At 30.7% G+C, this 22,679-nt stretch overlaps 1 protein-coding gene and 1 long non-coding RNA gene across 2 annotated transcripts in view; one reads left to right on the top strand and one right to left on the bottom strand.

Moving 5' to 3' along the window:
- The window catches only part of LOC143058464 (uncharacterized), a 28,635-nt gene extending 27,323 nt beyond the window's left edge, over positions 1-1,312 (bottom strand). Inside the window, exons 1-2 of the mRNA XM_076231948.1 lie at positions 1,242-1,312; positions 369-701 (exon numbers count right to left, since the gene is read on the bottom strand). Coding sequence (XP_076088063.1) covers positions 369-701; positions 1,242-1,296 — 388 coding nt within the window. The 5' untranslated portion in view covers positions 1,297-1,312. The remainder of the gene's footprint in view (positions 1-368; positions 702-1,241) is intronic.
- Positions 1,313-4,507: 3,195 nt separating this feature from the next.
- LOC143058918 (uncharacterized) lies at positions 4,508-20,379 on the top strand. Its single transcript, XR_012973291.1, has 6 exons — positions 4,508-4,652; positions 7,193-7,297; positions 14,226-14,576; positions 15,804-15,878; positions 16,411-16,497; positions 19,745-20,379. It is a non-coding gene; the product is annotated as an uncharacterized LOC143058918 (long non-coding RNA).
- The last annotated feature ends 2,300 nt before the right edge of the window (positions 20,380-22,679 follow it).

Here is a 22,679-nt window from a genome sequence, read left to right as displayed (position 1 = left end):
GTACTTGTTTGTTATACATAATTCGAGGTTTCTGTCTACAAGTTTTGCCAAAGGCCTTGTTGACACTATTACCCATGTCATTAACACCTTACTCGTATGCCATTAAGTAACAACATTCCAAACATTTCTGTTGTATCGTTCTTGAAATATTAATGAAAGGGTTTCGAGGTGAAATATGAATTTTTAAATCCTTTTTTTTAAGACTTGACCGAATTTTGTTTACCAAATGCAACACGAACGGTCGTAATCTACAAATGATCTCATCGTAACATTGCAGCTCAGCACCATAAAAGATGAAAAGCTTGGTGTGACTGAAGTGCTTCTTGTAAGTGAAAAGTAAAACAAATGAAATAAAATTACACACTTACAGGTGAATATCGAGATTTTCATGTTTGAACTTGGATCATTTTCTCCTCCATTCTGACAAGCCCAGTTTCCTGGAAGAAGATCAGTTTTTGCTGTTTCGATCGTGTAAGTCATAGAACAGTTATGTAAATTTGTCTTGGCGTTCCCATCCTGTGGAGAGCTGTGCTCACAATATTTATATGGATATTCGGGGAAGGTTAAACACTGTGAAACTTCGACGCCATTTTTAAGTATTTTCATCACATTCAGATGCTGCACAGTGCAAGTAAGGCTTAACGTACCCTTTCCATCGATACATTTCATCAACCTTATATTGAAATTGATAGAATCGTCTCCTACACAGAAAAACATAATATTGGTATTAAATTCAAAACATTCAAATACAAGTGTTTTTCAATATTTATCAAATGATGAAAGGAAATATATCTGCTCTCCTGTTCCTGTCAGCGTCAACGGTCGCTATAGGTAAACGATTTTTTAAAATCTAATATGAGTGTACTTCGATAAAATTAAAAAGTCTAGAATTCAATATTGATACAAAAAGTGATGAGAGCAGTATATACATGTAGGGGGAAAATGGGTAGAAATATTTATAGGTCATGGAGCTCTTTTTTGATATATTTAATATGTTTAAAATGGAAGGAATTTGAAATTATCACATTGTTGCAAACTACTCCGTATGTTTTGTATCATTTTAGTGCCAAGGTCTCAAGTTTAATACATTGTTTTTATGGGGACGATAGATTTGAGCAATCGAAAAATTATAACGTATGTCTTGATAAAACAACGTGTGAGTATCAAATATGTAAACGTTTTATGAACTCTACATTGTTTACTGATCAAAGTTGTCTCTTATTAAACTTATGATTTCTTACCTTTCGCAAGATTGAGGAACACTAATAGACAGAAACGTTTAACTGTTAAAAGCATCACCGATCTTTCATATACTGTAAGACAATAAAGTATAATAAATGATTATATCCAAACTTATGTATTCTTATGTATGACAAAATGTACGTTACAATTGTACAATAGGTGTAACCGTAAAGCATGATACTTCTACCGAAGTACGTGATTCGTAATGTGAAAAATGACGAATTTGAAAACTTAGAATGTACGTCAATGTAAGCGGACCTATTTGATCAACAGGAACCTACATTGAGAGTTCATCTTAGAAAGTCTGCAGTGAAACTCAATTTTCTTTTTGACCGTTGTGTATGATTTTAAACGTAAGCTTAAACTCGAATGAATGAATATCAGCCTGCCGAAATATATATACCAATGTGTTCAATAATTGGACAAATATTAAATATTAAGTAATAAGTCGATTACTGAGCCAGCTATTCATAACAAGGTGCTCTGTTGAAGTGCACTTATTAGGAATACAGTGACGAGGGAACCATTTCGCACAATAATTAATTATAATACAGTGATACCAAATTAAAAAAAGAAAGCACCAATAAAAACGTGAACACATAGTATTGATGAAAAAAGATTTAAAAATATACGTTAACATTAGGCAAGCAGCACTTATGTTATTACAGTATACATGTTATATAACTTTAAAATAAAACAAAGGAGATGTGGCGACATTGCCAATTAGCCATATATTAACCAAGTTTACATAGAGTGGATGAAATCACCTATTGGCAATCGTACGGCCTTCAAATATGAGGAAAACCCCAACCGTATAGCTATATAACGCCCTGACATGAAACATATGAAATACTAATTCAATTGAGAAAACTAACGGTTTGATATATATATATATATATATATATATATATATATATAAACAATGTACGAAAATCAAAACAGACATTAACATTAGCATTCATGCCACATTTCCTATACCTATTTACCAACGACTTTACTTAACTACAAGCAACTGACTTGGGACAGACACACACAGAATATGGCGGGTTTAAACATGTTTGTGAGTCCTCAACCTCCTTCTTACCTATGACTGTGATTTAAAAGCACAACATTTCTTTGCAAAGTAGTGATTCTGATTTGACTCAAAGGGAGGCAAAATATAAATAATAGATTCTAAACATGCTGAGTAACGTCTATTTTGTAATCGCCATTAATATTATCTATTATAAACATGAATAGTTTTTTTTCAAACTGATGATGTTTTGAATTTTATTTTACTTATATGTTCTTTATAAAACCAAATTCTTATTGTAACGTATACGGCCAGCTAGAATGTTCTTGTATTATGGAAATTGATTGACCATTAAACCAAAAAATATTAGTTTTGCATGACGTGTCTGGTGCGTTGTATATAACAAACATTTTGATCATTGGAAAGATTAATAAGATCTTAACAATATCATGTGATTGAAACGTTCAGCTCATTTTACTGTGTTATGTTACACTTCAAATATTTCGTTAAAAATAAACTTTAAGGTACACCTCATTAGTACACACTCGTAATATTTATGAGCTGCAGATATTGTTTTCCAAATTTCTATTTCTATGACAAAACTTAGAATTATGTAGTTGGTACAAACTTTTTTATACGAATTTTGAGTGTCAATTACATATCAGTCATTTAGTTTCAAGACTGTTTAACTAATTCATCTATAATATGTCTCATTCACTAGTTAAAAATAACTTTAAAGTTTTCGGGATACATTATTACACTTTTATTACTCTGTAATTGCATTGACATCTAAAATTAATAAGAACAAATACACATTTCAAGCAGTTTGTATATTGTAAAATAATAAAATCCTCCTTAAAACTAGCACTGGCACTAGCACTAGAACAAGGATTTTATCAATACAATTTGTGAAAATCAATGTCTTTACAAAAATGTCAAAAAAAATATTTAGAAAGCATTAACCTTTTGCATGCTTAAACATATTTCTTGGTGACTGTCTTATAGGAATTTAAATGTCAGTTTCGAGTAGATGAATACTATTACCGTTTTTATTTTCTTGATCTGTCATTCCGTAGTTATAACTATATATAAATTAATTGTCCTGTTTTTCGCGTCCGAATGCGAAAAAAACTTTTGTTATATGAAAATGTCAATTACAGTATCTAAAAATTTGGCTCATGCAGCTCAAAAAAAGAAACTATACCAAGCGAGTGGGCAATCAAAATCGTAAGTCAAAAGCAAACAACACCATGGCCAAACTTAAAAACGACGAAAAGCCAAACATCAATTCTAAAACTTATCACAGTGTACCAAAATTTTAGCAACACAAATCCTCCGAAAAATTGGGTTTTACAATGCTTTGAAACTTCAGACGTCCCGTTGAAATTGGGTTAATTTACGAGCTGCTATCTAATAACTGATATTTCAAAAGAAGAATTTTAATAAAGATGATAGGAAGTCACATTTCTAGAATATGAATTCGGATTTCCCACAGACCACTGTCTGATATACAACAAGGATATTGTTTGACAAATAACTTGTACTATTGGGTTGTTTGTCGAAAAGGGCAAATAGTTGGCATATTTCTTATGGCACATCTTTTAACGCACTTTAATATGCTGTACCAAGTTATAGTTGTCTCATTGGCATTCATATCACATCTTCGTTTTTTATATTTAACTGGTTATACTATAATACGTTTTGCACGATCAATTATAATTACTTTCTCTCAAATAGTTTACCTTACAATTTCTGTTTTTTTTTTCTAAATATAGAACAAATCAAGATGTTAAGGCTGAACTGATTTTTTTTAGGTCGTCGTTAGTTTTTAAATGCGAAATTTGAGTAACGATACGGTTTCAATTATCAAATACAACAATTCAAACGGGTTTGGTATTTTTAGAAAGCTTTAAATAAATTGTAGTTATTCTATCGTTACTTTTTCGAATGAATCATGTTTGTTTGGGTTGTCGATAGTTTTACATAAAGTTATGGTATTAATCAACGGTGATATACAATTAGAATACCTAAAATGAAACCTTATTGTAAATATTAACAAATGTTCAGCAATCATTATATAAACTAAATACCTTAATTTCTTCTCTGTCCGATTTCAATACATAGAATATTTATATATGAATAATGATATAATATATATGTGTGTATTTGTGTTTTCTGCGCATGTGCAGCAATAAGATACTACCCGTATCTATGTAATAAGACGTAAAAGGTTAATCCCCGTTTTCCAACAGGTATGTGTATGAACACAAAATACAGGACTATTAATAAGTACATGACTGACAAAATAAACAAAGGCCGTTTCAAAGAATTTAAAGTTTTACAAATTCGTGGAATTTGTTTGAATGTCGAACAAGTTGTCGCAAAGAAACACAATACGGTAAGAATTTATATAAAAGAGAAATAACATTGAATTTAAGCGTAAATCTAACAAAATGAAATATCGAAAAGACATCTAGCAAATCACACAGATTTTCTTTGATCATGACTAATGCGAAGTTCGAAACTATTTGTTAAAGTTATATATTATGTGTAAAGAATCATATATTGCTTGTATATAAGCTACCTTGACATTTTAATGTTATACTCTTTTTTTTTTTAAATGCATGATTATATTTGGAAACCTAAATGTAACAGTAACGCACTTAAATGGGTAATTATCGACGATACTGAACTGTTATTATGCACTACATATATAGTTTTTACGATAGTTTGGTATAATGTTTTTTTATTAAAATTTTTGTTTAAATCACAGAATTATGAATACGAACAAATACTTTGCTTGCTTTTGTAGTAATTAAGGTTATAACACAATATCGACTGATGTACCCCTATCATTAATATTTTTACTTATTATTTTTGTTTGTTTTGTTCACTTATCATGTCAATATAATATAATTTGTCGACTGTCATACAAGTGAGAGGTTTATCAAATAGCTAGCTATACGACCAGGTTCAATCCACCATTTCTATATTAGGAAATGCATGTACCAAGTTAGGAGTATAATAGTCGTTATCCATACGTTTGATGTGTTTGAGATTTTCATTTTGCCATAAGGGATAAGGGACTTTCCTTTTTGAGTTTTCCTCGGAGTTCAGTATTTTTGTGATTTTACTTTTTATATACTTGTATGCTTTCGATGTAACAATCCGGCATTAAACTTTATCAGGGATGCTCAAAGCCAAATCATTGACAGCCAAAGATGTTAAAGTACCGAAACAGCGTAAGGTGGTACTGGAGTATAAATAAAGAATAATATAATTTGTTCACACTTTTCCAAAACGTACTTTATATTAATATATGTTCAAAAATTTAATAAAAATGGTAGGCCATCAAGTATTTTCTCAAGCAATAGGTTGGGACAAAATGAAACATTTTGTATGGATTATACCGGAAAAAACTTCACTATGTGATTAGAAGCTAAACTTAATGACAGAGTTGAAAGATAAGAAACGAGGAGATAGCTTTTAGTAAATGGTTCGAGAATATAAAAAAAGATAGAATTACCGTACGTTTTCTGGATAAAACGCATATGTTTTTGAAATGTTGACTCCTTCAGATATGCACTGTTTTAGGATAACCTTCCCTTAAAATGCCAATTCAAAAACATTAAAAATCAAGCAAAAAAATATTCACTTATAACCATGATAACACTATTAATATTTATAAGTTACAATCTTATAAATTTGTTCATTTAAATGAACATTCACATTAGCTATCTGCATCCCTGCATCATATTTGCTAACTAGATTGAACCCTAGGTTCTCATTTTTTTTAAATTCAAATAAGTTACAGACACCTATACCAGCTTAAGAGCTGATTAACTAAAATGTACCTTCGAATATTGATGGCAGATATACTACGAATTCAATGGTATCAAAACACTGACTACTAAGCTGATAACATCATCAAGTAATAAAAGTACATCTGTTCAGTGATATCGAACCAGTCCTAGCAAAAGAAAACAAATATCACCTTAATAGTGTATATGTCAGAAAGGCTCATTTGGATTAACCTTCATGTGAAGCAATTACATTCAAAATAATCGAAGTTTAAAACAAGAAATGCACATGTATAATGACGGAAACCTAAGGTCCTTTTGTCTAAGGGAGTTTGTGCCTTAGTTTTTTAATATACTTATTTTAGTTTACAAACGGATAATTTTAGAAAGAAACGTTATAAAAACCGTTACAGCACCAAATCACTAGCAATGGTGCGGATGATATTCTAAAGGACTAATAGCATACCCTCGATTTCGAGTTGTTGTTATAGTGAATGATAATATCAGATTTGAACGTTCAGAAGTAAGATGGGGAAGAACGGAATTCACGTCTTCGTAATATGAAAATAAGAAGATATGGAATTATTGCCGATAAGATAACTCTCTACCACAGAACAAATATTGCAGAACTGTACCACTAAAGGTCAACGTACGTCTCCCATAATACCCTTTACCAATACTGCACTATACAATATGCAAGTGTTCGCCCGTAATTTAGTGATTTTCATTTTAATGGTATACTTGTTTTTCGTTTTCTATTTGGAACATAAATTAAGTCTTTGGATTTCTCGTTCAATTGTATTATAGTTTGTCATGTAGACATCGATGGTATGACTATTTTTGACGGCTATATGGTGACCTACCGTTACTTACGTCTACAAGTAACACATGTGTCTTGTTTTTATATTATTTCGTAAGACTATAGGTATTCTTATAATCTGCTATGCTCTATTAATAATCGATTCTTTCGTATGTGATTTGTTATTGTTTTCACTCGTATATATATATATATACATGTAATTAGTTTGGTCGTATTCGTATTAATGCTTAATTTAGATAATAATGAACTAAACGAAGATACTGTATTTCAAGTAAGATATATAAGATCGCAAGTTATCTAACAATTATATATTGACAGGTTCATAGATCACCTTGCATTTTCTGTTCCAAACCAATGATTTTTTAAGCAGAAAGATGTTATTGCTATTTTTCATATTGACAAAATGTGTACTAGGCCTGAATAGTAAGTATGGTCACTATGTTTACTTTTTAAATAATATTCGTCATATTCCAAATTCATATAACAAACAAATCGTATATGTAATCGACAGAATTGGAATTGTTTAAAATTGAAAATGGAAATGGGGAATGTGCCAAAGAGACAACAACCCGACCATAGAAAACAAAAACAACAGCAGAAGGTCACCAACAGGTCTTCAATGTAGCGAGAAATTCCCGCACCCGGAGGCGTCCTTCAGCTGCCCCTAAACAAATATATACTAGTTCAGTGATAATGAACGCCATACTAATTTCCAAATTGTACACAAGAAACTTGAAATAATACAAGACTAACAAAGGCCAGAGGCTCCTGCCTTGGGACAGGCGCAAAAATGCGGCGGGGTTAAACATGTTTGTGAGATCTCAACCCTCCCCCTATACCTCCAGCCAATGTAGAAAAGTAAACGCATAACAATACGCACATTACAATTCAGTTCAAGAGAAGTCCGAGTCTGATGTCAGAAGATGTAACCAAAGAAAATAAAGAAAATGACAATAATACATAAATAACAACTAACTACTAGCAGTTAACTGACATGCCAGCTCCAGACTTCAATTAAACTGACTGAAAGATTATGATTTCATCATATGAACATCAGGCACAATCCTTCCCGTTAGGGGTTTAGTATCATACCATCATAACATATATGAGAAGAACATAACCCGTGTCATGCAAACAACTGGTTTAGTTGTGTTTAGTTCCGATGCAAAGACCCTATAAGTGAATCAATATTAACGCCAAAATATGCAATCTTTAATGACCTGACAACAGTATCGTAACTATATCCTTCTTAATAAGTCTATTAAAAGGTTTTGTTAGTTTTTTAGGTGAATTCTGACACCTTTGTGCTTTATAAAAAATATTTCCATAAAAAAATGGATGTGAAATACCTGAACGTATAAGAAGTCTGCATGTTGAGCTATATTTACGAATGCTGTCCTTTTACCGATGATAAAATTTAGTAAATGTTTTGACTAGTTTGTGATATAGAAAACCCTGGTGTAGTAATTTTTCAGTAATACATAAATTTCTCTCGTTAAAATCTAAAACATTGTTACATACACGAGCGAATCGTACAAGTTGAGATATATAAACACCGTAAGATGGTGACAAGGGAACGTCACCATCTAAAAATGAAAAATCATCTCTTTTATCATGAATTTTAGTATTCAGCTTTCCGTTAGTGATATAGATATCAAGATCGAGGAAAGGGCAGTGGTCATTGCTAGTATTAGCTTTATTTAAAGTAAGTTCAACAGGATAAATTTCTTTAATATACACACTGAAGTCGTCATTATTGAGAGCTAAAATATCATCCAAATATCTAAAAGTATTATTAAATTTGTTTATAAAATGTTGTTTCGATGGGTCTTTGCTTATTTTTGTTATAGATTGTAACTCATAGCAAAACAAAAAACAGGTCCGCAATAAGTGGTGCACAGTTAATACCCATTGGAATTCCGATAATCTGACGATATACGGAATCCCCACACATTCTGATTTTTATGATGAATCATTATCCATCCAAAATATCTATTATATTTTGTCTCATGCCATATAATCTTCTGGTTTATCATAGAAACTAAATTATGTGATATCATGTGTTATTGTATAGTTATAAATATTACTTAATGTTTGTGTATAAACAAGCGACATTTGTTCAATTGTACACTTAATTCAGGTTTACTCATTTGATGCGCCTTTTTAATCATAATCAAAGGTAAACGACGAACATATCACACTTTCCAATAAAATGACATTTTCTCCCTCTGGTACTCTTAAATAAGTTTTTTATCTTCACAGTAAACATTTAGTTATAATAATTAATAAATTTCCCCTGGTTAATAAATTTTGTAAAACGTGTGTGTGGCGTAAAAAATTATTAACTGATATATTTGATCACAACAAACAGATTTCTATACAATGAAGTTATTTTCTGAAATCATTTTGATCTGCAGTTGATTTACAATGTTTAGGTTATCATGGACTTATATATCAACATAAGTTGATACATTTCAATGGAAAATGTTATACATAATAAGTAATTTATATAAACGTGATCAATTTATTTTTTAATTTAGAAGTATCATATTCACATTAACAAATAAATCACAAACCGAACATCAAAAAGCATTATTGATCATGTATCGCATTAAAAATCATATATAGCATTAAGTTTACAATAATAATTTATGAATGCTTTTAATTTCGACCATTTTCACTAATTTGTATGCCAACACATGAAATATAGAGACGAGTATTCTGCGATAAAGATATAGTTATGCCTTTGCATTTACAATATAAGATGCTCCATGTATATATGTTTGAGTTGTCAAGTCTGAAATTATCCACGTGCTACATGGATTGAACGAGTGGTCGTAATGATATATTTGAATCAGAAAAGAACGGATGACAATGAATATAAACTATTCTAATATGACGTGCTTCATTTGCTTTGTGAATAAACCCATGCTCTAAATTCAATAAAATGTGTTTGCATATGCATATATTGATTACTGTCGAATAATGAATTTTATCAATTTTGCATGCATTCAGTATATTTGATTAACTTTAAACACTGCCAATATCTTCTATGATGCACCTGTTGCTACTAATTCATTTATAATGACTGTAACGTGTTGCAGTTCGCAAGACCTAGATACAACAACCGTTCATGCTGGCTGCTCAAAACTCCTCCCTCTGGAAAATCACATTGACAGTCGTTTTTTCATTTACAAGCAAAAAAAAGGAGGTTCATTGAAGAGCCTTTACAAACGCTCTACCCTTATCCACATCGGTTATAGAAATTACCTTAATTGCCCTAATCAGAATCGAAATAAATGATGCAATCTATACTTTATTGTAGTTTAAACATAGGTAGGCATTTCATTCGCGTGATTATAGCTCTCACTAACGCTCGGGCAAAAATAATCACGATTATAATGCCTACCCATGTTAAAACTACAATAAAATATAGGTTGCATCAATTATTTTTTAATTTTAATCGAATAGCTAAAAGGCACAAATACAAAACAAGACGATGGTTTTCTCCTATAGAGATTAAAATAAAAACTTCTTATAAATATACCCCTCTAGAATATCTACCATTGCAGATATTTACGTACCTAGTTGACTTACATCTGGTATCTTTGACAATAACAGGAATAAAATTGAGAATGGAAATTGGGAATGTGTCAAAGAGACAACAACCCGACCAAATAAAAAACAACAGCAGAGGGTCACCAACAGGTCTTCAATGTAGCGAGAAATTCCCGCACCCGGAGGCGTCCTTCAGCTGGCCCCTAAACAAATATATACTAGTCCAGTGATAATGAACGCCATACTAATTTCCAAATTGTACACAAGAAACTGAAATTAAAATAATACAAGACTAACAAAGGCCAGAGGCTCCTGACTTGGGACGGGCGCAAAAATGCGGCGGGGTTAAACATGTTTTTGAGATCTCAATCCTCCCCTATACCTCTAACCAATGTAGAAAAGTAAACGCATAACAATACGCACATTAAAATTCAGTTCAAGAGAAGTCCGAGTCTGATGTCAGAAGATGTAACCAAAGAAAATAAACAAAATGACAATAATACATAAATAACAACAGACTACTAGCAGTTAACTGACATGCCAGCTCCAGACTTCAATTAAACTGACTGAAAGATTATGATTTCATCATATGAACATCAGGCACAATCCTTCCCGTTAGGGGTTTAGTATCATACCATCATAACATATATGAGAAGAACATAACCCGTGTCATGCCAACAACTGTTTTTAGAATAAATGTGTTTAGTTCCGATGCAAAGACCTTATCAGTGACTCAATATTAACGCCAACATATGCAATCTCTAATGACTTGACAACAGTATCGTAATTATATCCCTTCTTAATAAGTCTATTCAAAGGTTTTGTAAGTTTCTGAGGTGAATACTGACACCTTTGTGCTTTATAAAGAATATTTCCATAAATAATTGGATGTGAAATACCTGAACGTATTAGAAGTCTGCATGTTGAGCTACATTTACGAATGATGTCTTTATACCGATGATAAAATTTAGTAAATGTTTTGACTTGTTTGTGATATCGAAAACCCTGGTGTAATAATTTTTCAGTAATACATAAATTTCTCTCGTTAAAATCTAAAACATTGTTACATACACGAGCGAATCGTACAAGTTGAGATATATAAACACCGTAAGATGGTGACAAGGGAACGTCACCATCTAAAAACGGATAATTAACGATAGGAAATGAAAAATCATCCCTTTTATCCTAAATTTTAGTATTCAGCTTTCCATTAGTGATATAGATATCAAGATCGAGAAAAGGGCAGTGGTCATTGTTAGTATTAGCTTTATTTAAAGTAAGTTCAACAGGATAAATTTCATTAATATACATACTGAAGTCGTCATTATTGAGAGCCAAAATATCATCCAAATATCTAAAAGTATTATTAAATTTGTTTATCAGATGTTGTTTCGATGGGTCTTTGCTTATTTTTGTCATAAATTGTAACTCATAACAATACAAAAACAGGTCCGCAATAAGTGGTGCACAGTTAGTCCCCATTGGAATTCCGATAATCTGACGATATACGGAATCCCCAAAGCGAACAAAAATGTTATCTAGTAAAAATTCAAGGGCATATATAGTATCAAAGCATGTCCAATTAACATAGTTTTTTTGTTTATTGCTACTAAAAAATGACCTAAAAGAGTTTGAACATATATATTCACATTTTGATTTTTTGAATGCCCATTTAATTAGGTGTGTGAATTTTTTCTTAATGAGAATGTGAGGCAATGTGGTATACAGGGTAAAAAAATCAAAACTTTGAACAGATTCAAAATCACCAATATAAGCATGCAATTTATCAAGTACTTCCAACGAGTTCTTGACACTCCAAAAGTAATTTATTCCACTATTTTCGAAGGCCTTATTTGAACAATTTATTATCAGGTTTTTAATTGTACCAAGTGTGCTGGTAAGAAGAATAGACAATTTAGTAGTTGAACAATGGCTTGAAGACGAAATAAATCTATATTTGTAAGGGGTTTTGTGTAGCTTCGGAAGCCAATACATAGTTGGGACTTTCGTTGTATTTGGTTCTGCTTGTAAAGCGGTGGCTAAAAGTTTATGTTTGTTACAAATTTCGTTTTCTGAAAATGAAGTCAGTTGGAATGTTGGTGAATTGGTGATTTCCTTTTTCAGAACCTCAATGTAAAATTTACGTCAAACAATAATAATATTATTAGCAGCTTTATCGGCCGGGACAAAAACAAATTCCTTGGCTAGTTCTTTTAGTTTATGTTTGATACGAGAAATAGGTTTATTGTGGTTATTGTTAATAGTAAAAATGTTCTTTAAAATGTTGAATACGTATATCAACTATCTTCATTACTGAATTAAAAAAAGAGTCCAAAGATTTTTTGTCAGCTTTTTCCCGTTTTATCCATTTCATACAGTAAGTATGGAGTGAGTCGTGGATGACATTACGACCCTCATTCCAATTAATAATAGACGGGGGACGATATTTAGGTCCTTTACTGAGGAATGATTTTAACTCTCGGTCTTGAACGATGTTAAGATCTCCTGTTATAACATGGGAAATGGGTCCATAAATATATTCGGAATTACTGCAATTACATGAAGTAGGTGTATTTTCAGCAAGGCTTTTATAATTATCTATTTACATTTAAGATTTTACGATACATTTAAATGTGATGTTTTAATCTTCATATCGAATGATCTGACCTACATATTCAATGAAATACTGACATCTGCAAAAACAAATAGTTTTGCTTTTCTCTGCTTTGACAATATAATACTGTAAGTGCTGTTAGTTTGAAAATGATTGCTTAAAAGGAAACTAGACGTACGAATTGAAATGGACAAGTCATACATGTGTTTATATCACATGTGTAATGAAAATGTGTATATGTATTCGAAGCTGTTTTTCAATTTATATCATCATTAGTTGTAAATATACAGATGCAGATACCTATTGTTCCTAAATGACAATGTCAATCAATAAAATTATATGCAAATATAACATGACAGGAACATCTCGAACATAGATATACGAATATGTGGTATGAGTGCAAATGAACCCTACATTCAAGTCATAATTTATAAAGGTAAACCATAGTCAGTCAAAGTACGGTCTTCAACACGGAGCCTTGACTAACACAGAACAGTAAGCTATAAAGGGCTTCAAAAAGTACTAGTGTAAAACCATTCAAACGGGAAAACCAACGGTCTACTCTATTTAAAAAAAGGCAAACGAGAAACACTGATGAACCACATCAACAAACGACAACTACTGAACATCAGATTTCAAGTTAGTTTTATTTGAAATATATTTTAAAACATAAATAAATAATGAAACTACTAGTAATTAAGGAAAACGTGTGCTTAAAAAAAGAGTTCAAATTATTTAAATCGTTTTTAGTATTGTTCATCAGTAAGTTGTGGATACATACTGTTCTATTCTTAAAGTTAAATGTGATTTAAGAAAGATGAACTAAACATTTTGCATTTCTTTCTTTTTTGTTTGTTTGTTTGTTTTTATTATTATTTTGGTTCTGATGCCTTAAAACTCATAACGTATATTATTTCTAAATTTTTTGTTGTCTAGTGTACCTGATGTTGAATCAAGAATCCGGTGATTTCTGGAAATGGACATTTTAGATTTATAGGATAGTGTAAAAGGAATGTGTAAAAGGTTTAGGCATATACCGGTATCCTAATTCCATACTTAAAAATTACTTAATAATTAAAACTTGTTTTTTTTTAATGCAGGCAATGTTTTCTACAAGAACCATAACATTACTTGGTGATGACATCAATATATTCTAATTTATATTACTTGTAATTTTAGATGAAAGATTACTTATGCCTAAATTCAACATAGCCGTCACTCCATCAGATGAAGCATCTTTATATAACTTTACATGCACTTTGCACAAATTACCTGTTGGTGGTATCCTGCAGTTTTATGTAAATCAAAAAAGTATAGATACTTTGCGCTTTAGTAATAAGATGTGCCACAATAAGGATTCCAAATGCACATCCGACATATGCTCATGTTCATATACAGACTACTCTTTTACATGGTGGTATATAACTAGTGAATCAAATGTTTTGAAAACATTTGAAGTGGACATGAAATTTAAAACCAACCGATTCGGAAAATTTAAATGCGTATTAGCACGAACATATAATAACACAGGTAAGAAATGAGTCTTCTAAGATAACTTAATAATTCATTTCGATTACGAAATCATTTATGATATATGATACGGACAAGAAATGTTCACCAGGTCAACATGGTAAATAGATATAGGTAGATGTGGTATGATTGCCAATGAGTCAACTCTCCATCAAAGTCACAATTCATAAAAGTAAATTTTATAGGTCAAGGTATGTTATAATTTTGGAAAAATTCGACAACCCCGTATCGATTTGATTGTCCCTCAAAGATCCTTGACTTGTTTTTGTATAATTTCACTGATTCTGGTAGCAAAGTTGAATAAACGGAACATAATAAAACGGAACAAAACAATTTTATCGTGTTCAGCAAAATAATATCCATACACAATTCAACAATGTCTTATTTGTTAACCGACCCCTACTTGGATTCTTTTGCGATTCAAAGACGATTTTAATTGCTTATTGATTCTTTTTCTCTAATAATTATATTTGGAGAACAAACAGTAAACAACACAGATTTTTCTGCCGGTCGACATCAAGAGTTTAACTCAATCACTAACAGGCGGAAGTTATCGAATTATTATCCAAAAAAGGACTTACTTTTGACGAAAAATAGTTTTTGCTGACACAATAGCATATACACTGATATAGGTAAACAAATTACATAGTTAGTAAAAATACATCAATACAATTAAGACTTAAAAATAATCCATGGTTTTTGTTTGCCATAGAGTGATGAATGTTTCTGGTTAAATTTGCATAAATGTTGAAAATGATAGGAGATTCAGGGAAAACTGTTTAAAACAGTAAACATGTCCATAAAACTAAGATATGAAATGCTGTTAAAACGTTTAAATACTCAACGAACTTATTATACATTAAATGAAGACGTTATTATCGTTGAAAGATGCAGTCGTTTCACAGTAGATATAAATAGAAGATTTTGTATTATTGCTAAGGAGGAAACTTTCCACAAGAAACCAAATGACACATAACAACTATAGTTCACCGTACGGCCATCTACAATAAGCTACTATTATAGACACAGAATTCAGTTGCATTGTATCAGTTTATTTTGTCAAAACTTCAAATAGGTGATTATTACAGTTTTATGAAATCTGCTTTAGATGATAATAAGTTTGATATACATGTGTGTTTATAGCTGACCTTATTATATCCTTTTGTAAGCAAACAATCAAAATAAAGACACTGATTATATACAAACATTTTGTTTTATCTTTATCAGTGATAATGGATACATATTCTTATTTGCAAAGTATGGAATTCCCAGAAGCGGTAAAACCAGAAACAGTTAACAATCGTACGTACTATTAAATGACGCTTTCAAAAGAGTCAGTGATAGTATAGCTGGCACGAAGAAATAAATACATACCATCTGACAATATGTACAATTTTAGAAACTGTTTAGACATGTTAGATGCAAGAAAAGCTGTTCAAATTTTATTTTCTTGATGTTATACATTTTATATGTTTTTAACCAATGTTTCCTATTTAATCATTATTATATTATAAGGTTTTATACAAAATAATTTGCAATCCATAGAATCTTGCAAAATATGAATATTTAGTGCGTGTTTTGGAACAAGACTTCAAATTTAGAGTTGTGTTATTAATCGAGTTGACCACCGAACACAGTTACATAAGGATAGAGTGGGTTCTGAGGTGTATGTGACACCGACATACTGAATGCTGAAAATTTTATAAGACAGACATGGATTTGGATGCAAACAAGAGACAAGTTTTTTTTCTAATTATGCTTGATTTGACATCAAAGAACTCGAAAACAGCTGTATGCTTTTATAAAAATAGTTTTTTTTTCTCCATTATTTTAGAGCATACCGTAATCCTTGCGACGTTCATATCAGTCTTTATGATGTTTATTTCGGTTGTTTGTTGTTGGGTGAGAAAGAAAATTAACGGTAAGATGATTGACATTAGAAAATTTATATATAAATATATATATACTAATATAATTTGAAGTTTATCTGTCGATGATTGTGTCATTAAGGGGGTTCGCGGGTCTAAATCATTTATATAGGATTTCTCTATATTTTTCTATAAATGAACTTTATCTTATAGTTAATAGAAAAATAAAATAAAAAAGTGGGGTCACCGTTCATTTACGCTCACAATCTGCCTTCGAAAGAAGCATACATTTTTGTAAAGGTGTTTTTTTTCTGTTGAAGTAATAGGAGAAATAAAGATAATATCGAAATAAAAAAAGAAATTTATTACAGAAATCGCTCAAATTTTACAATAATTTAGTTTAAGTACAGCTTATATGGAAATTATATTAAAAAATATATGTCACCGATGAGTTAAAAAAGATATTTCAATTTTAAAGCCAAAAAAATGGCATTTTTCCACCAAAGGGAGATAATTTGGAACTTTTTCAATGATGTATACATTTTAAAAGTCATCTGGGGCCAACACGAACTGATTGTTTTGAATGATTTTTGTACCATATGATAAAGTAGCAACTACAAAAGGTAATCAATAAAATTTGTAATGAAAACCAATTGTTTAATTTTTTCTTAAATTTTTATACCCTCGAGCCTCCTTAAATGAGAATGCAACTTGCACTTTTGATTTTTTAAATATCTGAACCTGACAAACGTGTAAGCTGCAGGTATTTTTTAAATAATTACATTAGATGTATGTTTCATTGTTATACGTATTTTTGATTGACTAACACCAATCTCGCATCATTCTTCATTTCAAAATGACTTGCACGAATTGTTATATACATGATGACTCAAGTATTGGATGCACCTTTTAGTAATTTCATAGGGTTGTAAATAAAGGCAACAGTAGTATACCGCTGTTCAAACTCATAAATCCATGGACAAAAAACAAAATCGGCGTAACAAACTAAAACTGACGGAAACGCATAAATATAAGAGGAGAACAACGACACAACACTACATTGTAACTAACACACACAGAAACGGACCAAGCATCAGACAAAATCCCACGAGAATAACAAATATAACATCAAAACCAAATACATGAATAATGTAAAAGCGTTGATCGTGCGTATGTTTTTAGAATGAAGCGCTTCCGGGAATCATACAAAATTTACTTCGTTCAACACTTTTACATGTACACCCCAAGCTTTCACCATATCAAACAACTTGAATTTCAAAGACATGTACTTTTTAGAAATTACACATGTCACAATACCAAAAACGTGTTTGGTCTATCTTTTTTTGATACGCATTATTGGTTAATTAAGTTTTAATATCTCTGTGATAACTTTCGTCTTTTCAATGAGAGTGCTTTATTTTGATTAGGCTTACAGTTACAACTAAATAATGCCTACATTGAACAAGACATATTTTGTTCAAGACTTATCCCCACTGTACATTGTATGATAAACTTTGTTAAATTAATTATAATATGTCTCCAAAGAATTTTGTTTTGTCAGTGTGAGGACCAGTTTATAAAACGTAAAACATTTTTTTTTTTTTGTATATATCGCCTCCATTTTACATCCTTTGTCTTCGAAATTCTAATATTTGTTTTATGGGTATCAATCATTTTGACTAAGTGGTCTAGGTTACCGAATCAAACTTCTAGTAGTGAATCTTCTTAACATGTATTCATTATTTCATTGATTGCCCATTCAAAACAATGATCATAATAAACTACTCAAATTTCAGTTATTTTTCAACACCACTTTATATAAAATACTTCATTTATCATGTTTATACTGTATTTGTTTTATTTTATCAGTCAACAAACGTGACTATATATTTTGATGTGACTTACCATGTATACCGTTTAGCCATGCGTATCAATTTGTGATGATATACGAAACATCAGCGAGACGTATACCGACATAACATATTTCTTTACATGTATCCTACAAAAGTTTAACAAAAAAGTTGTTCTTGATCTTTTTATCTGATAAAGTTGTTTTATTTCGGACTGCCCTCTCTGGTTGTTCAATTTTGTTTATTCTATATCTTTTACATATCAATAACGTAAGCTCATGCATGTATCCTACGTATGAAAGCGCGGCAAAACACATTTGTGAGCCTCGAATTGGTTTCTCAACAATGGATATACCCGCATATATATCACTGTGTAAATGATTTTTCTCGGCAACGGACATCTTGTTACGGTTCAGTCACACAGTACATAAGAAAGTAGTTCATGGATCATAGAAAATACGGGGTATCAGACTTTCTCGGTCATGCATTATGCACACAGATAAACTTGAATCATGATTCTATGATTTATTTTTGAAATGCAATCATCGAAACATGTTCATGATGATGTATTATGGTTGAAAGAGAATGATCATTTTTTAGTGATTTGTCAAATTGTGTTGTCTGTCCAAGTATATCATTATGTATTATTATGAAACTGAAATATACTGCTATAAGAAATAACAAATATCACTTTAGATGTAATTTACAACTTATTCAGTATATCACATGCTTTTGTTTATTCATGTCATACTACATAAGATGTTGTTTAAATGCATATGCGACAACTCTCCATCGGCGACCAAATCATGTAGAAAGTTAACAACTTTAGGTCACCGTACAGCCTTCACACAATAACCAGCACATATTGCATAGCACGCAATAAAAGATCCGGAATAACAAAATATGTAACAATTAGGACAAGAAAACTAACTGCATGATTTTTGTACAAGACAACAAATGAAAAAAATTTTGAAATTTATTCTGTCTATACAATATCAGAAAAATCGTTGCATCAATTTCAACTCTCGCAAAATTTGCTAGCTGTCTTGTATTTAATGACTGCAGATAGTATAACCGTTCGCTCTGAAAGAGAATATCAAGGTACAATGGAGCATATATCAATTGATATTATGAGTTATGTTGATAAAAGACGACGTTATCATAGTATATATAGGTTATTATATGTTAAAAATAGCATAATAATCCACAATTATGTGTTCAGATTCTGTTAAAGTAATGGTAATATTTTCAAATAGGGTTATTGGGTCTCACTTTCATAAATAGTTTTTGTATACGCATATCATTTCGATTCTAATAATGGTAATGAATAACTAAAATGAGCAGTGTACCTATAAACATATGTAAAACCCCAACACTTATAATTATTATTCAAAATATGTATTGTACACATTTAAAACGTATTTTAAGATGTGTTTTTCATGTTTTGCAGGTTACACACAGAGCTAGGGATAAACTACCATCGCATTACAAAAAAAAAAAAACACTGAAAAAGGTCATGCATATCCGACTGTGATATTCCTAGAATGTACAAAATATGAATAGCTGTTGATAAAAATAAAACCTATTTACATATAATTAAGATATCAATACCACTCAGGAAGACTCTGATTATATTTGGAATTGCATAGCGACATGTGCGGTGTGTCTAGATATAAATATAATATCTATTCCTTTTCTTGGGTTATGATGTTCGGAACAATTGTCGATTTTAATGCACTGATACACTATATTATACATGGTATCTATGTTAGAGATAAAATGTAGAGACAAAACAAAATAACGACTATTGATTGGAGGGAGCCGTAAGGGGAGCGGGGTAAATTAAAGTTTCTTAAATCCCTTCCCTTTTTAGTATCTATTATTGGTAACTATTAATTGTCGAACCCTTTATAGATATTAAATTGATTTTGAATATCTATTACAGCATAAGAAACCTACAACATACTTCATGTACTAAGTAAACAAAAATTCATGTAGATCTGTTGACATACACATATACATAGACAATAACTGTTTAGTGTCTTCAAATATTAGCTGTATTAGTACGAGGCTAAGAAACAGATGTAATGCGAGTACTAGCATTAATTAGGTCTTTCCACTTTTCTGTGGAAAGACCTAAGATTGTTTTTCTTCTGATTATTTTTTTTTCTTCCGCCTAATTTTGTTCTTGCGATAAATATTTGTTTCGCAATATGTAACTTAGATATTTGGTATATGATATCGAACAGTTTTTGCGCCTTTGAAATTTACCCTGTGTAATCGAAAACTTTTCTTTGTAGGAGTTCTCTTCCCAAACACTGTTTTCCTTGTATCCACTACTCCTTCGCAACCGTAAAAGATTACGACGAATTTATTTTATAAAATTGCTCGTTATATCCTTCGCACGATTTGTCCTATTTTGACCGAAGCAATATGAACGCTCCATATAAGAGTTATTTCCCCTTATGCATTTGATATAAGTGATATGCATTTCTATTTTGTAAACCATAAGTGATAGAGACATAGGATCTTTTGATATGAGGTCCTTGGTCCAAAAAAATGAAAATAGGTCAAGGTCAAAGTCAAGGTCATATTATAATTTTTGAATTGGCTTATTTTCACTTATTCCCAAAAACCGTATAAGATATCAACAAATTATTTTTACTAAATTGTTAGTTGCGACATGTCGTAACAAGTAAATTTTGATTGCAAGGGCGTAAAAGGGAGTTTTCATTCATCTTGTATTTAAAAACAACCGCGTATGGTGATATAGCTCATTAACCAAAAAAAATTAAGACCTATGGTCTTTTGATTTGAGGTCCTTGGTTTATGACCTTGAAATTTTTTCTCAAGGTCATAGCTTAATATGACGTTATAGATTTTGACCTTTGCTTTTACCTCATATGTAGCCATGAGACTTTTGGTAATAGGTATAACAACTTTTTGGAATTTTGGATCCTCAATGCTCTTCAACTTTGTACTTGTTTGGCTTTATACATATTTGGATTTGAGCGTCACTGATGAGTCTTATGTAGACGAAACGCGCGTCTGGCGTACTAAATTATAATCCTGCTACCTTTGACAACTATTTAAACCATTTAACCCTTGGAAAAACAACCGGAAGTGACCTTGTGTAAACCAGAAGTAGCTATTTTTTGTACTTTATTAATATAAAAGTATAAAGGACCAGATATGTTTGGAATCCGTGTCAAGTAAATATTCAAATATTATCGGAAGTAACATTTTTCAAACCGAAAGTAACAAATTATCTCCCTTATTTAAAAAATATTGTATAGAAACCATATATTTTTGGAATCAGCGTACAATAAGCTATCATTTGACGATTGAATTGACATTTTAAACTTAACTTTACTACTTTCATATTAAACCACATTGTTTTTTGTGGAAAGACCTTCAATTGTTCTCTGAACAATTGGTTTTTAATTATGTATATTGTTTGTGCTGTTAATGACAAAAACTCACATTTTTTTACATTGATTTTCGCTTTAAATTCCCATATTATTTCAAATATTTTATTAGTTAATATGATTTATCTGATTTTTTTCAATAGAACAATTAATTAAACTTTACGTTTGTAATATAGTGTTGTTCAATGTGAAAATCGATGGTATAAAATATTCAACAATTACTATTAAATCACATTTGATGTAGTGTTTTTTTTTCATAACTCCACAAAATTTCAAGAAATCCATGATAAACGGACACAAGAATGATGAGTTGCCAACACAGCAAACCCTTTAAAAATTTATTATGAAACACTTACAATAAAAAAGTATATTATAATATTATAAACAAGAAAAATATCCTAAACAACTGATAAAAATTAAACATTTTTATATAACACGTGTAAGAGAAACAAAATTTTGAGAAACTGTATCAAGTAACATAGGATAATGTATTATAGCATGGAATTCCTGACAATATGCACGTGTTGACTTTGTGATGCAAATTTTCGGGTTAAAACTATTATGAATTTCAAATAAATAAATAAAATTAAAACGATTTTATTACTTTCTTTTAAAAAAAATAATTTTGAGAATGGAACACATCAGAAATATTAATGAAATACGAGTTAAATACATTTTTTTTTAAATATTTAAAGGATATTAGAGATTTATTTACTTCCATATTATTTTGAATTGTTTATTAGTTAATATCTTTTTGAACTTTTCAATTGACCAAAGTTTTGAGAAATTTCACCAAGTAATATAGGAGGATATAACAGCACAAACAACTAGAGATATATTAAAAAAAAAAACATCGAAGTCCAGAGTTTATTGAGTTTATTGTAGAATTTGTGCAAACTGGAATTCTTGAATTGCACATGTTGCTTTCATGAATGTGACCTTACCGGATTTGTTATA

The sequence above is a fragment of the Mytilus galloprovincialis genome, chromosome 14 (genome assembly GCF_965363235.1).
Source record: "Mytilus galloprovincialis chromosome 14, xbMytGall1.hap1.1, whole genome shotgun sequence".
Classification (NCBI taxonomy): domain Eukaryota; kingdom Metazoa; phylum Mollusca; class Bivalvia; order Mytilida; family Mytilidae; genus Mytilus; species Mytilus galloprovincialis.
The sequence above is the reverse complement of the archived record's forward strand: the minus strand, read 5'-3'. Positions and strand labels throughout refer to the sequence as shown.